The sequence below is a fragment of the Rhinoderma darwinii genome, chromosome 5, assembly GCF_050947455.1.
Source record: "Rhinoderma darwinii isolate aRhiDar2 chromosome 5, aRhiDar2.hap1, whole genome shotgun sequence".
Classification (NCBI taxonomy): Eukaryota; Metazoa; Chordata; class Amphibia; order Anura; family Rhinodermatidae; genus Rhinoderma; species Rhinoderma darwinii.
The window spans coordinates 204,853,882-204,867,843 of NC_134691.1; the positions used below are offsets into that span (position 1 = coordinate 204,853,882).

A 13,962-nucleotide genomic window follows, 5' to 3' on the forward strand; every position below is an offset into this window, starting at 1 on the left:
CAGCACTGACCCCTATTCATCACATTTATTTATTTATTTATTTTTATTACATTATTACACACTTTCATACATACATATTTATTTTTTACCATCCATTCACACCCTAGCACTACACTGACACTCATTTATCGCACACCTTTGAGCACTTAGTCCGCCACTCCCCTCAAGACTAGTGGGAGTGGCTATCACTACTTAATGCACACTCCTTCTGCAGCATTCTTTGACCCGTCTGCGTCCTGATGGGAACGGGTTTTCACCCACCCACCTACCTAGTGAGTATGGCCTTTTTTGTGGTTTTGATGATCTTTATGTCCCATTTTTTCTGTTTGTATCTTATGTTAAATAGTCCACATGGTACGCTTAGCTTATAGAATGTATATGTCTCGAACATTTCACAAAAACCCTTCTATGACAAACGTTGTGATAAATTGTTACATTATTCGTTTCCTGATATGCTTGTGAGGAGGAGATTTTAACGGGGTAGTCTCGCAAAGCTAGGTTCAATCAGTACAGTCTGACGTGACCCTAACAACCAATGACCCAAAATCCCAACTGGCTGACCTTCTTGCGGTCGCCTCGTTGATTGACCCGGTGGAGACACAATTACCCTGGCAATCGGGAATATACTCATTTCTCCCACCCATCCTGGTCACGTATAGATTATGTCTTGGTTAGTCGCTCTCTACTTTCTAAAATCAGAGTGGTCTCTGTCGAAGACCTTGTTATATCAGACCACTCACCTGTCCTGCTAGACTTTCTTGATCACCCCAAAGAGGAGGCGTATTTTTGGTGTTTTTCATCTTTTTTGACTAAAGACAAACATGCTCCTGACCCTCCTGAGAGGTTGGAGATTGATTTCAGTGATAGAAATGGTGACCATATATTGAATCCACAATTATTTTGGGAAATGGCCAAGGCAGTTCTGAGAGGGCGTATTATAGCTCATGTCCATAAACTTAAAAAAGTTGCGAGAAATCCGTTTGATTGCTCTAGTGATCAACTGCTACGGGCATACACTGACTTTTTCTCATGGCACAGACCCTTTCCTCTAAAGAACGGTGGATCTCTGCCAAGCGAGACTGATGTATGGTCTGAGAGACGCAAAGACTTTATTAGGACCCAACAGGAAGTTGTTTATAGACGATTTGGTAATAACCCACCTCCACGACATTCCAGTAGCCATTTCATTTTCTGTTTTAAAATGTTTTGATTTTGGGTCTGTGTACCCATATGTGTTGTATGGTTCTGAATAATTTTATGTAAATAAACTTTCTTGAAAAAAAACCTGTGGGGTCAAAATGCCCACTATACCCCTTGATAAATTCCTTGAGGGGTGTAGTTTGCCAAATGGTGTTTGTTTTTTTTTAGGGTGTTTTCACTGTTTTGGCCCCACAAGACCTCTTCAAACATGGCATGGTGCCTAAAATATATCCTAATAAAATGCCCCAAAATCCTCTAGGTGCTCCTTTGCTTCTGAGGCCTGTGTTTCAGTTCATTACTTCACTGTATGGGCCTCTCAAAGCCACTTCACAACTGAACTGGTAAGAGAAATTTCTGCTAAAGTCCTAAGCCTTGTAACGTTCTAGAAAAATAAAAGGATGTTCAAAAAAGCTATGCCAATCTTAAGTAGACATCTGTCGTACAAGCAGATACATTTAAATTTAGGAAAATGCAAATTATTTTGGTGTTTTTCACAACTAAATACTGAATGTATCTACCAAATTTTACCAGTAACATAAAGTCCAATTTTCAGAATCGCTTGAATAGGTAAAAGCATTCCAAAGTTATTAACACACAAAGTGACATATGTCAGATTTGATAAATGGGGCTGTGTCCTGAACTTGCCAACTTGTCCACGTCCTTAAAGGGAATGTGTCGGTAGGAAAAAAAAAGTAATTTATTTTTATTAAACAGTTAATATATACATGATTAGACATTGTTCTAATTTTTTCACAAGTCAGGAAATATTATAAATTTAGATTCTAATTTATAACATTTCCCTGTGCTGGTCACTAGAGGGAGCAATTCCCAAAATTGCAGCATTGGCATGTGGTAAAGCAACCACATTGCTTTATGCTGCAAAATTTGAGAAGACACACTCTCGCTCTAGCGTCCTCAAACAATCCCCCCTCCTTTATCCTGGCTAGTGCCAGGAGAAAGGAGGGGGTCGAATGTTCAAACCTCCTACACTGTGTGCCACCATTTTTTGAGCGAATACACAGTGTAGTAGGCTTACATACAGTGTTAATCACACAGTAAAACACATACATACACAGAAATAACTTACCTGCTCCTGCCGCCGCCGCTCCGTCCGCTCCTAGTCCTTGCTTCTAATCACATGTCCGGAAGCCGCTACCGGAAGTAGTCCTCTTACTGTCCGGCCGCGGCTTCTGGTCCACAAGAAAATGGCGCCGGATGTCGCTCGGCCGAAGACCTTCCATTTGGACCGTATGGGAGCGGCGCCGTTCCCACACAGACGGCGTACACCATAGTGAATGGAACGGCTCCCGTTCGCATTCTCTATGGGGATGTATGTGCCGTATTCCATCTCTGTATGTGTCGTTAATCGACACATACAGAGATGAAAAAAAAAATGCCAGCCCCCATAGTGAAGAAAAAGTTAGAAAAAAAAAAAAAGTAAAACACAAACACACAAATAAATAACATTTCTTTTAATAAAACACTAAAAGCAAATTAATATAAAAAAAAAAAATTTCCGCGACACCCTTCCTTTAAGGGGTTAAAGGCTATGTACACCTTTTTTAAAAAAATTTTTTATATATATGTGTGTGTGATGCAACTTTAAAAATACTTTTTATTAAAAAGTTATTTTACTTTTTGAGATACCGCTGCTTTGTGTCCTGTATACAGAGCAACTGTATCTTGTGCTGAGATCTGAATCAGTCAGGTCTGTCTTATAAAAAAGTAAAATAAAAATTATTTCAACGGTGTACATAGCGTTTAAAGTCTATGGACAACTTTTGTAGGCTTTTTTTTCTTAATCAAATATATGTTTTAGGTGTTGGTCTATGGACATCCTTTGTTTACTTTTGTTCTTTATTAAATGTAATGTTTTAGGTGATTTCTGACGGCTTTTAAATTATTTTATTAAAAATAGTTTTTCAGATACAGCTTCTATTGGGGCTTGTCAATTTTGGCCAAAAAAAATAATCTAGGGGCCTATGGCCAATTTTTAGATTTAAGTCTTAATTTTCTTATAACTTTTTAACATATTACTATAATAATTGTATGTAACTTCACAACTTTTAACCTCTGCGAATACTTTATCAGAAATACAATTGGAAGAATGTATATTGAATTGATTATAGCTTCTGTTGACCTGTTCCCCAGCAGGGAACAGGTTAAAGAGGCTCTGTCACCAGATTTTCAAACCCCTATCTCCTATAGCAGCGGATCGGCGCTGCAATGTAGATAACAGTAACGTTTTGTTTTTTACAAAATGAGCATTTTTGGCCAAGTTATGACCATTTTTATATTTATGCAAATGAGCCTTATGTACAAGTGGGCGTGTATGGTGTGTGTACATCTGGGCGTTTTTACTTGTGTTACTAGCTGGGCGTTGTGAATGGAAGTGTATGATGCTGACGAATCAGCATCATCCACTTCTCTTCGTTACCACCCAGCTTCTGGCAGTGCACAGACACACAGCGTGTCCTCGCGAGATCACGCTGTGACGTCACTCACTTCCTCCCACAGGAACTTCATCGCGTCGGACGAGCGAGGACACGCTGTGTGTCTGTGCACTGCCAGAAGCTGGGTGGTAACGAAGAGAAGGGGATGATTCTGATTCGTCAGCATCATACACTTCTATTCGCAACGCCCAGCTAGTAAAACAAGTAAAAACGCCCAGATGTAACGAACACAATACACGCCCAGTTGGACATAACTTTAAACACGCCCAGTTGGACATAAGAAAGGCTCATTTGCATAGGAGATAGGGGTTTGAAAATCTGGTGACAGAGCCTCTTTAAAGAGGCTCTGTCACCAGATTTTGCAACCCCTATCTGCTATTGCAGCAGATAGGCGCTGCAATGTAGATTACAGTAACGTTTTTATTTTTAAAAAACGAGCATTTTTGGCCAAGTTATGACCATTTTCGTATTTATGCAACTGAGGCTTGCAAAAGTACAACTGGGCGTGTTGAAAAGTAAAAGTACAACTGGGCGTGTATTATGTGCGTACATCGGGGCGTGTTTACTACTTTTACTAGCTGGGCGTTCTGATGAGAAGTATCATCCACTTCTCTTCAGAACGCCCAGCTTCTGGCAGTGCAGATCTGTGACGTCACTCACAGGTCCTGCATCGTGTCGGCACCAGAGGCTACAGTTGATTCTGCAGCAGCATCAGCATTTGCAGGTAAGTAGCTACATCGACTTACCTGCAAACGCCGATGCTGCTGCAGAATCATCTGTAGCCTCTGGTGCCGATGTGTCCTCGCTCGTCTGACACGATGCAGGACCTGTGAGTGACGACACAGCGTGATCTCTGGAGAACACGACTGAAACAGCGCACGAGCTGTCAAAAGGATGAATGTAAACGGAAAAGCACCACGTGCTTTTCTGTTTCCGAACATCCAAACGGAGTGTCTTTGCGATGAGCGAAGCCGGACAAGCGAACCGAACTTCACCGGGTTCGGCCGAACTTGTTTTGGTCGAACCCGGCAAAAAAATTATCGGTACGCGACGTCAGGAGATAGTCACTGTCCCTGGTGCTGAAAGAGTTAAACTGTTTCAGCACCATGGACAGTGACTTCCGATCCCAATATACATGAACCTGTAGAGAAAAAAAAACGGAGTTCTGACTTACCGATAACTCCCGGCGTCTTCCTCCAGTCTGACCTCCCGGGATGACAATTCAGTCCAAGTGACAGCTCCAGCCAATCACAGGCCAAGCACAGGCTGCAGCGGTCACATGGACTGGCGCGTCATCCAGGGAGGTGGGGCCCGATGTCGAGAGGCGCGTCACCAAGGCAACGGCCGGGAAGTTCTCGGTAAGTACGAACGTTTTCTTTTTTTTCAACAGGTTTTTCGATATTGTGTTAGGCATTCACTGTCGAGGGTGCTGAAAGAGTTAGCTCTTTCAGCACCTTGGACAGTGACGGGCGTCGACTAGCCACATCTCTATGATGGCGGCTGCGCGAAAATCACGCAGCCGCGCATCATACACGGATGACACACGCAGCTGTCAAATGTTTTTTGCGCGCGCAAAAACGCAACGTCCGTCTGTATCTCCCCTTAAGAGATACTCTTTGTAGCTTCTCTCTGCTTTGGCTAATAGATAATGATTTGAACGTGGGATGCCCTCTTTTTACTCAGAATGCCCTAATGGGGTACTTAAAAATGGAGGTTCCAAACTAGACAACACTTTAAGGCTTCGTTCACATCTGCGTCGGGGCTCTGTTCATGGGTTACGTCTGAGCTTTTGACGGAATCAATAGCATAGTCGACTACGGTATTGATTCCGTCAAAACAATGGAACCTTTACACAACGGTGACAAGCGGAAACCATTTGCAACGGATCAGTCACCATTGAAATCAATGGTGATGCAAATGGAAACCCATGGTTTCCGTTTGTTTGGTTTCCGTTCTTTGGTTCCCCTGACGGAAAGCTCTGACAGAACCCATGAACGGAGTCCCGATGCAGATGTGAATGAAGCCTTCGATGAAAAAATTTTTTAGCAATACTTTTTTTTTTTCTGTATTTCTTTTTAAATCAATAAATTTTTATTGAAAAAATTTTTACAACTTTTTTTCAAACAATAAAGAAAACCATCCTTGGTCCCAGAACATGGACCTGCGTACAATAATACATACATGTGATATGTCATTGAAGGATATACATAATCATAACCAGAAAACAACAACAAAAGAACGTAAGAACTTTACTATGCCATTTTCAAACCAATGTTAATATTAAATATGTCATATTGCCTGCGATCTTTCTGCACTTAAGTGTAATACTTCGAATTTACCCAAAGCTCCCAATACCGTGAATTCTTCGCATACCCAGAGGGAGATTGTAAAAGCATGGATTCATGATGAGATGCTATATTTACCCTGCCTATCACCTCCGATAAAGAAGGGGAGATAGTTGATTTCCATGACTTAGCTATTGCCATTCTAGCAGCAATGAAAACATGGTGTATCAGTACCCGATGCTCCGCCATTATGTCTTCCAAGCCAATGTCTAAAATAGCCAATTCTGGGCAGAACCTCATAGGTTCTCCTATAATTTCAAGAATGAGGCGAAATACCTCCCTCCACAGTACCCCCACCCTAGGGCAGGACCACCACATATGCAACGTGGAACCCAGGGAACCACATCCTCTCCAGCAGCCATTAGAACTGCCTTGGAATATGTGTGCACATCTGGAAGGAGTTAGGTACCATCTCATGTGGATTTTACGGGTGAGTTCAATATGGTTAACACATTTGGAGTGATGAGTAATCCAACTAGAAGCTTTCATCCATTGTGCCATGGAAAACGTCGAACCCATCTCCCGTTCCCATCGTAATATGTGAACTGTCTTCCCTGAGGACTGTTTTTTCAAAATTAGATCATAGCTACAAGCTAGACCCTTACTGTGACCTTGCCATTTAAACAGGAATTTATGATATGGGGAAAGCCTTTTGGGTTGAGCTGGGATGGCTATAGTTTGTATCATATTTCGTATCTGGAGATACTGGTAAAACATGGATTTATTTACGTCATATTCCCTTACCAACTGCTCAAAGGATTTGAAGTGTTTTCCCTCATTTAAATCTGAGAGAGCTGTTACGCCCCGCGATTCCCATGTCTGCAAAAATACATGTGGGACCAAAGGTTGAAACGCTTGCAATGGTATATGATCATTAGAGAAGTACACCCAGCGATCTGCGCATACCTCTAATTTCCAGCATTTCAGTGCATCAGATGTGGTTACCAAGAACACCTTAGACCTATCTGTCCCCACATATGTCGCGGCCATCAGACTACGAATGGAGGAACGGGGAAACATCTAATTTTCCAACTGTGCCCAAAGTGACGGAGCCGAGGAGTTCCATAACGAACCTAACTGGTCTAGGATGGCTGCTACGTTATATGCCGTTACCTCTGGGACTCCCAGACCCCCTTCCTTAACCTTCTGATACAATAAAGATTTGGCAACCCTCGCTCTTTTATTATTCCAAATGAACTGGAGAAACATATGTTGAATTTGAGAAGTGATGCTAGTAGGTATTAACAGTGGAATAGTCTGCACAGTGGAACAGTGGACTGCAGCTCCAAAGGTACTATAGCAAATATTGTAGGTGAAAAAAATAAAAGCATTGAAATTTGTCACACGAGCGAAATTTCGGGTGAGAAACCACGCCAATAGGGTGATGCGAGGGCCCACACTATTTTGATGGTAATCTCAAAGTTTTACTGGCAAAATACTGCCGAAATTTGTCAAACTTGCAGGCGACTGCCATTTAGTTTTGTTTTCCGCCTTATGGGGACAAATATATGGATTAGTGCAAATCTACCAGATTTCAACTGTTTTGATGGTGAATCTTCCTCAAGGTACAAAGCATGGCTTTTTTTTTTTCCTGCTTTTATTTCAATCACGTGTATGAGCTTTCTTTTTTTTTTTTTTTTTAAAGTTGAATTCCTTTTGCATATTTATTTATATCCTTATTTTCTATTTTTTTTAAAGTTGTATTTTTGAACCAGAAGGCAATGCATGCAGTTTAACAGACAGCACTGCAGAAGAACACGTTCTAGCGCTAGTGGAGCATGCTGCAGATGAAGCCAGAGACAAGGTCAACGGATATATTCCAAGTTGCAAGGTATATTCCTTTTATTTGTTTAAATACCAGGTACCCAAAAGGCCTTAACTCCTTAACGCCGAAGGACGGATATATCTGTCCTCAGCAGCTGCTAGTTCGCGCAGGAGGAAGGATATATCCGTCCTGTGATGGCGCGGGTACTGCCACTGTGCCCACGCGATCAGCGGCAGGAGCACGGCTGTTATACACAGCCTGGCTCCTGCTGCAACTGCCAGAATCGAAGTGCGCTCCGATTCCGGCAGTTTAACCCATTAAATGCCGCTGTCAATAGTGACAGCGGCATCTAATGTGTTTGACAGAGGGAGGGAGCTCCCTCTGTCACCCGATCGGCGCCCCCGCAAACAAATCGCGGGTCGCCGTCGGGTTTCCATGACAGCCGGGGGTCTAACAAAGACCCCCAGGTCTGTCTTCAGCATCTGCCTGTTAGGCGATGCCGGAGGCATGACCTAATAGGTTGCCTGTCAGTTTTACACTGACAGGCAATAATGCTTTGGTATACGAAGTATACCAAAGCATTATATATGCGATCGGCACATCGCATAGTGAAGTCCCCTGGTGGGACAAAAAAAAAAAATGTAAAACAGTTAAATAAAGTTTGTGGAAAAAAAAATTAAAAATTACAGTCAAAAATCAAATAAAACTACTTTTTTTGCCCAAAAAGTGGTGTTATTCAGTAAAACTGTCAAAACAAATCACACATACACATATATGGTATCCCCGCGATCGTAACGACTTGACCAATAAAATGAACCCATTAATTAAACCGCCGGATGAACGGCGTCCAAAGAAAACGCAAAAAACAACGGCAAAATTCTCTCTTTTCTCCCATTCCCCCCATAAAAAATAAAATAAAACTTAATCTATAAGTCCCATGTACCCCAAAATAGTACTAATGAAAACGACACATTGGCCCGCAAAAATCATGCCCACATATGGCCACATCGACGGAAAAATAAAAACGTTACGGCTTTTGGAACGCGGCGATGCAAAAACAAGTAATTTTTTTCTAAAAGGGTTTTTATTGTGCAAACGTAGGAAAACATATAAAACCTTTACATATTTGGTATCCCCGTAATCGTGCCGACCCATAGAATAAAGGTAACATGTTATTTACGCTGCATAGTAAACGGCGTAAATTTATAACGTGAAAATCAATGCTGGAATAGCTGCTTATTTTCAATTATCTCCTAAAATAAAGTTAATAAAAGTTAATCAATATATTATAAGCATCTAAAAATGGTGCAAATACAAAATACAACTCGTCCCGCAAAAAACAAGCCCTTATACGGCGTTGTCGACGGAATAAAAAAAAAGTTACGACTCTTGGAATGCGACCATGAAAAAACAAAAAATGTCCCGGTCTTTAAGGGGTTAATCAGAGGAAAGAGCTAATGTTCCATTACTAAAACTATCAGCAATAATAACACAATACAATGTCTCTCTTTCTTAACCCCTTCCCTCTTTGGCCACTTTTGACCTTCCTGACAGAGCCTCATTTTTCAAATCTGACATGTTTCACTTTATGTGGTAATAACTCCGGAATGCTTTTACCTATCCAAGCGATTCTGAGATTTTTTTCTCGTGACATATTGGACTTTATGTTACTGGCAAAATTTGCCCGATACATTCAGTATTTAATTGTGAAAAACACCAAAATGTAGCGAAAAATGTCAAAAATTAGCATTTTTCTCAATTTAAATGTATCTGCTTGAAAGACAGGCAGTTATAACACACAAAAATGTTGCTAACTAACATCCCCCATATGTCTACTGTAGATTGGCACCGTTTTTTGAACGTAATTTTATTTTTCTAGGACGTTACAAGGCTTAGAACTTTAGCAGCAGTTTCTCACATTTTCAAGAAAATTTCAAAATGCTATTTTTACAGGGGCCAGTTCAGTTGTGAAGTGGCTTTGAGGTCCTTAGATATTAGAAACCCCCAATAAGTCATCCCATTTTAAAAACTGCACCCCTCAAAGTATTCAAAACAGCATTTAGAAAGTTTCTTAACCCTTTAGACATTGCGCAGGAATTAAGGCAAAGTAGAGGTGAAATTTACAAAGTTCATTATTTTTTCCCAGAAATTCATTTTGAATCCATTTTTTTTTGTACCACAGAAGGTTTTACCCAAGAAATGCAACTCAATATTTAATGCCCTGGTTCTGCAGTTTTAGGAAATATGCCACATGTGGCTCTAGTGTGCTACTGGACTGAAGCACCGGCCTCCGAAGCAAAGGAGAACCTAGTGGATTTTGGGCCTCCTTTTTATTAGAATATATTTTAGGCACCATGTCAGTTTTGAACAGGTCTTGTGGAACTAAAACAGTGGAAACCCCCCAAAAGTGACCCCATTTGGGAAACTACCCCCCTCGAGGAATTTATTTAGGGGTGTAGCAAGCATTTTGACCGGCCAGTTTTTTTGCAAAAAGTTTTGGAAGTAGGCCATGAAAATGAAAATCTACATTTTTTCAAATAAAATGTAGGTTTAGCTAATTTTTTTTCATTTCCACAAGGATTAAAGGAGAAAAAGCACCATAAAATTTGTAAAGAAATTTCTCCCGAGTAAAACAATACCCTATATGTGGTAATAAACGGTTGTTTGGAGACACGGCGAGGCTGAGAAGGGAAAGAGCGCCATTTGGCTTTTGGAACTCAAATTTAGCAGGAATGGTTTGCGGAGGCCATGTCGCATTTGCAAAGCCCCTGAGGGGACAAAACAGTGGAAACCCCCAACAAGTGAACCCATTTTGAAAACTACACCCCATGAGGAAATTATCTAGGGGTACAGTGAGCAGTTTGACCTCACAGGTGTTTTACAGAACTTATTGGAAGTAGGCCGTAAAAATGAAAATATACATTTTTTTCAAAGAAAATGTAGGTTTAGGTATTTTTTTTTCATTTCCACAAGGACTGATGGAGAAAAAGCACCATAAAATTTGTAAAACAACTTCTCCCGAGTAAAACCATACCCCACATGTGGTCATAAACATCTGTTTGGACACACGGTAGGGCTCAGAATGGAACTAGCACCATTTGGATTTTGGAATGGTTTCTGGGCGCCATGTCACATTTACTGAGCCCCTGTAGTACTAGTACAGTGGAAACACCCCAAAAGTGACTCCATTTGGGAAACTGCACCCCCTGAGGAATCATCTAGGGGTATAGTGAAAATTGCGATTCCCAAAGGTTTTTTGCGGAATTAATTAGAATTAAGCCATGAAAATGAAAAATAATTTTTATTTTTCCAACAAGATGTAGTTTTAGATCAACATTTTTCATTTTTACAAGGAATAGAGAAGAAAAAGCACCCCAACATTTGGAAAGAAATTTCTCCCGAGTACGGTAACACCCCATATGTGGTTATAATCCGCTGTTTACATATATGGGAGCATTCAGAAGAAAAGGAGCGGTATTTATCTTTTGGAGCGTAGATTTTGCTGGAATGATTTGCGGACGCCATGTTGCATTTGCAAAACCACTGATGTACCAAACAAAAGTGACCCCGTTTTAGAAACTACACCCCTAAAGGCATTTATCAAGGGGTGTAGTGAGAATTTAGACTCCACAGGTGTTTTTCCGAAATGAATACGCAGTGGATGGTGCAAAGTGAAAATTGCAATTTCTCCACTGATCTGCCCATTCACCGCACAATATGTTGTGCCCCTGGAGAATCTTACCCCATAAATTGTTAAGCGGGTTCTCCCGGGTATGGTAATGCCTTACTTGTGGACATAAATTGCTGTTTGGGCACGCTGTAGGGCTAAGAAGGGAAAGACCGCCATTTTGAGCATGGATTTTGCTTGGTAATAGTTCTGCTTGGGGTTTTGCTGGAATTTCCGTTTATAATGTGGGGGCATATGTAATCTGTGCGGAGAACATCAGGGCATAATAAGAGGGTATAATAATGGGGTAAATAATACAATTATCCATAGATGTGTGGTACGATGTGAAGCGATCCGTTATGCACAGGCCGGTGTCACACTGATATACGGTTTTCTTTCTTATCCCCCTTTTGTAACGCTCTGCAGCTTTTGGGGACTTTTTTTCCTTCGTAGTTTGGGAAATATTACTGGGAAAGTTTTGCGCTGGTATAATACGGGCGCCCTCGCTTTCAGCGGATGTGCGATGTCCCTTCCCTTTCCTAGTTCCTAAATACTATGGCCCTGAAACTGAAGGAATGTTCCCCTCCGGCCTGCGCATTGAGATGTTTTTTCATCACCGCATTACTAGTGCCATAACTTTTTTATTTTTCAGTTGATTGAGCGGTGTGCGGGCTTGTTTTTTGCGAGACGGGCTGTAGATTTTATTGGTACCATTTTAGAACACATACAACTTTTTGATCACTTTTTATTTCATTTTTTTGTAAAGGAAATTACCAAAAACAAGCAATTCTGGAATAGTTTTTTATTGGGTTTTTTTTCGTCATTTACAGTGCGCCCTAAATTACCTGTTAGCTTTATTCTGCGGGTCGATACGATTACGGCGATACCAAATTTATATAGTTTTTTTTATGTATTGCAGCTTTTGCACAATAAAATCACTTTTTTTATAAAATCATTTGTTTTCTGTGTCGACATATTGTAAGATCCATAACTTTTTTTATTTTTGCGTTCACAAAGCGGTGTCAAGGATTATTTTTTGCGGGACGGATTGTCGTTTTTATTAGTATTATTTTGGAGTAAATGTGACTTTTTGATCACTTTTTATAGCATTTTTTGGAAGGAAATGTGACCTAAAAACAAAGATTCTGGCGTTTTGTTTTTCATGTTTGTTTTTTTACGGCGTTTACCGTGCGGGATAAATTACATAATAGTTTTGTAGTTTGGGTCGTTACGGACGCGGCGATACCAATTATGTATAGTTTGTTTTATTTTTACGGTTTTTCCCATAATAAAAGACTAACTATGGAAAAAAGTCAGTTTAGCTTTATTTTTATTTGAAATGTGTGTGTTTTTATTGTTTTACCACATTTTTATTAACTTTTTTTAACTTTTTTTACTTGTCCCACTAGGGGACATGAGGGCCTGATGCCCCGATCGCTACTCTAATACACTGCACTACATACGTAGTGCAGTGTATTAGTGCTGTCAGTTATTCACTGACAGCAAGCCTATGAGGACGCGCTGCAGGCGGGTCCTCAACGGCTCCCGTACAAGGCAGACTCGGACGCCATTTTCTGGCGTCCGATTGCCACAGCAACCCAGCAATTGCATCACTGGGTTGCCGGTCGGGTGAAAAACCTATCAGATGCTGCGCTCTATTGAGCGCAGCATCTGAGGGGTTAATCAGCCGGATCGGAGAATAGCTCCGGTCCTGGCAGTTACAGGAGGGTGCCAGCTGTATAATACAGCTGTCACCCCGCGGTGATGGTGCCGGCTCTGCTCCTGAGCCCGCACCATCACTGCGCCGTAACTGTACAGCGTTTTGCGGGAACACCTTCCCGGCAGCGCCGTATATATACGGCGGATGTCGGGAAGGGGTTAATTTAACCTGCTCTAATAAAATGAAACCAGTGTTTTTTTTTCTTTTAGACCATTATAAAGCATAAATCTGCTCACTAACGCAACACTTTTAGTAAGGGAACCTGTCACAATCATTTTTCACCACTAATTCAACAGCACTCCGGTAGGGTATGAAATATTCTTTTATGTTAAAAAATCGCCCGTTTACCTATAAAAAATCACCTCCAAAGTCATATGCAAGTAAGCTGAGAAGAGTCAGACTCTGCCTCAGGGGTGGGATTAACATTTTTAACAACAGGTTCCCTGTTTTGCGTACAAGCATATACGCGTCGGGGGGGGGGGCACAGTGTTTTGCGGTGTATCGCGCCATGGAAAATGATTCTAATAATAAAATTAAACAATTACGATATTCCAAATATGCCCTATATTAAAGTGGACTCTAAATATAGAAATTCCCTGTCCAGAATATTTTAGTGTGGATTTCCACGCTATGTATATGCAATGTTAAATACTTTTGTGTCAAAAAAGACAAAAGTATAAAAGGTATGATACCTTTATTGGCTAACCATAAAAGTTCTATATGCGGCTTTCAGAGCACACAGGCTCCTTCTTCAAGCCGTTTACAAATGAATGACTGAGAAAGAAGCAACATTTAAGATGTTACACAAAGAC

At 40.9% G+C, this 13,962-nt stretch overlaps 1 protein-coding gene across 6 annotated transcripts in view; it reads left to right on the forward strand.

Moving 5' to 3' along the window:
- BRD9 (bromodomain containing 9) overlaps positions 1 to 13,962 on the forward strand; it is a 148,619-nt gene that overhangs the window by 42,550 nt on the left and 92,107 nt on the right. For all 6 annotated transcript variants that reach the window (XM_075826875.1, XM_075826874.1, XM_075826878.1 and 3 more), the window contains exon 9: positions 7,697 to 7,829. In XM_075826875.1, the coding sequence (XP_075682990.1) occupies positions 7,697 to 7,829 (133 nt within the window). The remainder of the gene's footprint in view (positions 1 to 7,696; positions 7,830 to 13,962) is intronic.